The 1,955-nt window shown below is 44.2% G+C and overlaps 1 protein-coding gene across 6 annotated transcripts in view; it reads right to left on the reverse strand.

Annotated features, from left to right (window-relative positions):
* KANK1 (KN motif and ankyrin repeat domains 1) overlaps positions 1-1,955 on the reverse strand; it is a 218,280-nt gene that overhangs the window by 22,658 nt on the left and 193,667 nt on the right. For all 6 annotated transcript variants that reach the window (XM_019517654.1, XM_019517657.1, XM_019517652.1 and 3 more), the window contains one exon: positions 135-243. In XM_019517654.1, coding sequence (XP_019373199.1) covers positions 135-243 — 109 coding nt within the window. The remainder of the gene's footprint in view (positions 1-134; positions 244-1,955) is intronic.

Genomic DNA, 1,955 nt, shown 5'->3' on the forward strand with positions numbered 1-1,955 from the left:
CACTCAGAACCACACACACACACACGTTTGTTAATACCAACTAAAAATCCTTTTTGGCTTTGTTCTGGGGAAGGGAAAGAAAGGTTTTGATTACTTCAATACTTAGATATTTTCCAAGACAAGGCTTCTCTTACCCCCCATTTATACCAACAAATTGCAGGTTCTTCTTTGTGCCATTTGAATCTTTTTTCCCATCCCTTTTCTTCATGATGGATTTCAATGTACTTTCATTGTTTGTACACACTGTTGAAGAGAGTGTTAAATGAATGCATCAGTACAATTTTTTAATTACATCTGGGTGTAGCTGCTCATATTAGTTCACATTAAAAACAACTGCCCTTTTGCACTTGTAGACTTAAGGTGAATTTGTGTTCCTCCTATATACAAAGTCACTGATACATTAAGTAAGTTGCAAATAAACTACTGTTGGGCACACACTGGAAATACAAAAAATTACCTAGAAAAGCAGCTCCACAAATAGATTATGTACTTTAGGGTATAAAAGAAGTAGGACTTTACAGCACATGAACTGCTTTATAGTAACTGCTCATGTATAGTCCCATACCCTATAGTAAATGGTACCCCTGGTAACCTAACCTACCCCTCTTTCACTGTAATTTAGCACAAGGTAGGCGCATGCTCAGAAGCAGCTCCCATGGAGTAGGTAACATAAGGTAAAGCTCCCCACCTTTTGCAATGCTGCAAAATGCTCCTAAATCTGTCCCCAGTTTGCTTGATGACAACCTAGGACCGATATTATGTTTTTCTTGCTTGTCTTGGTTTTCTGAGCAATGCAGCTGGTTAGTTTAGTCCGTCAGAAAAACCCTAATTTCTTACTGTGCTGACACTGACATTCCCATTTGCTGGCACAGCATGACTGCTATGCACAGAAAACACACTTAACAGATATTCATTGAACAGAGTGGGCAGCTTGGCTGAAATAAATTTTATAAGTTTATTTCAATGAATACAGGAGACCCTCGCCATTCGCGGGGGATACGTTCCAGATATCCCTGTGAATGGCGAAATCCATGAATACGCCATGAACAGAGTGTGCCCCCAGCAGCTGGGGAGGGGCAAGGGTGCGATGGTGGCAGTGGAAGCTCACCAGCAGCAAGCGTGGAGCTCCCACAGACACTGCCGGTGCTGTAATGGTGTCATTACACTGCCAGAGAGAGCGTGGGTTGGCACAGCACTGCTAATATCTGAAACCACGAATGCCAAACCCACAAAAAGCGGACATTTCCTGTATTAAACTAACCTGCTGACTTAAACACTTTACATATTAAGATCTCTGCATGCACCAAACACAAGTTTTATGGCTTGTTGTGATGTACAAGCTACAATTATCTGATTAGATTTTGTTTGTTAAGCCATTAACAAACAGTAATTAACTATTTCATATAACACAGTAACCTGCCATTTAAGGTTAAATATTGATGGAGCAGGAAAAAGCTTATCAGGAAAAAACATTCTTTCCCTTCACTGAAACTTATTTCTAGGGGTGCACCAATAGAGATTTTGGGGGCTGATACCAATAGCTGATTTTTAAGGAGGCATATTGACTGATACCTATCCAATTTCTGATGCAGCTTGTGCAGCTGGTAAGTCTGTTGTGGTGGAAGGGGATGGAAGAGGCGTGAGGGGACAGATCAAGGCCCCTGAGGCAAGGGAGGGAGTGGGTCAGGGCAAAGCTGCAGACTAAGGCCAGCACCAGCACTGGGTTTTTCCTGGTGCTTGGCACAGACTGCATCAGGCAGGCTCAGGTGTTGGTCCTGGCCCCAGCTAGCAGTGGTGGCATACTGCTATCCATATGCTCTGCAGCTGGTGAGTGCAGGGCTTTAAAAAAGGCCTGCGCTGACCAGCAGCAGCACCGGCAATTGGGGCCTCTGGGAGCTCATGGCAGAGCTCCCACGCACAGCACGGGGCAGCATGGATCACCCCCCCCCCCCCCA

Source organism: Gavialis gangeticus, unplaced genomic scaffold (genome assembly GCF_001723915.1).
Source record: "Gavialis gangeticus isolate Ggan-Ray unplaced genomic scaffold, GavGan_comp1, whole genome shotgun sequence".
Lineage (NCBI taxonomy): Eukaryota > Metazoa > Chordata > Crocodylia > Gavialidae > Gavialis > Gavialis gangeticus.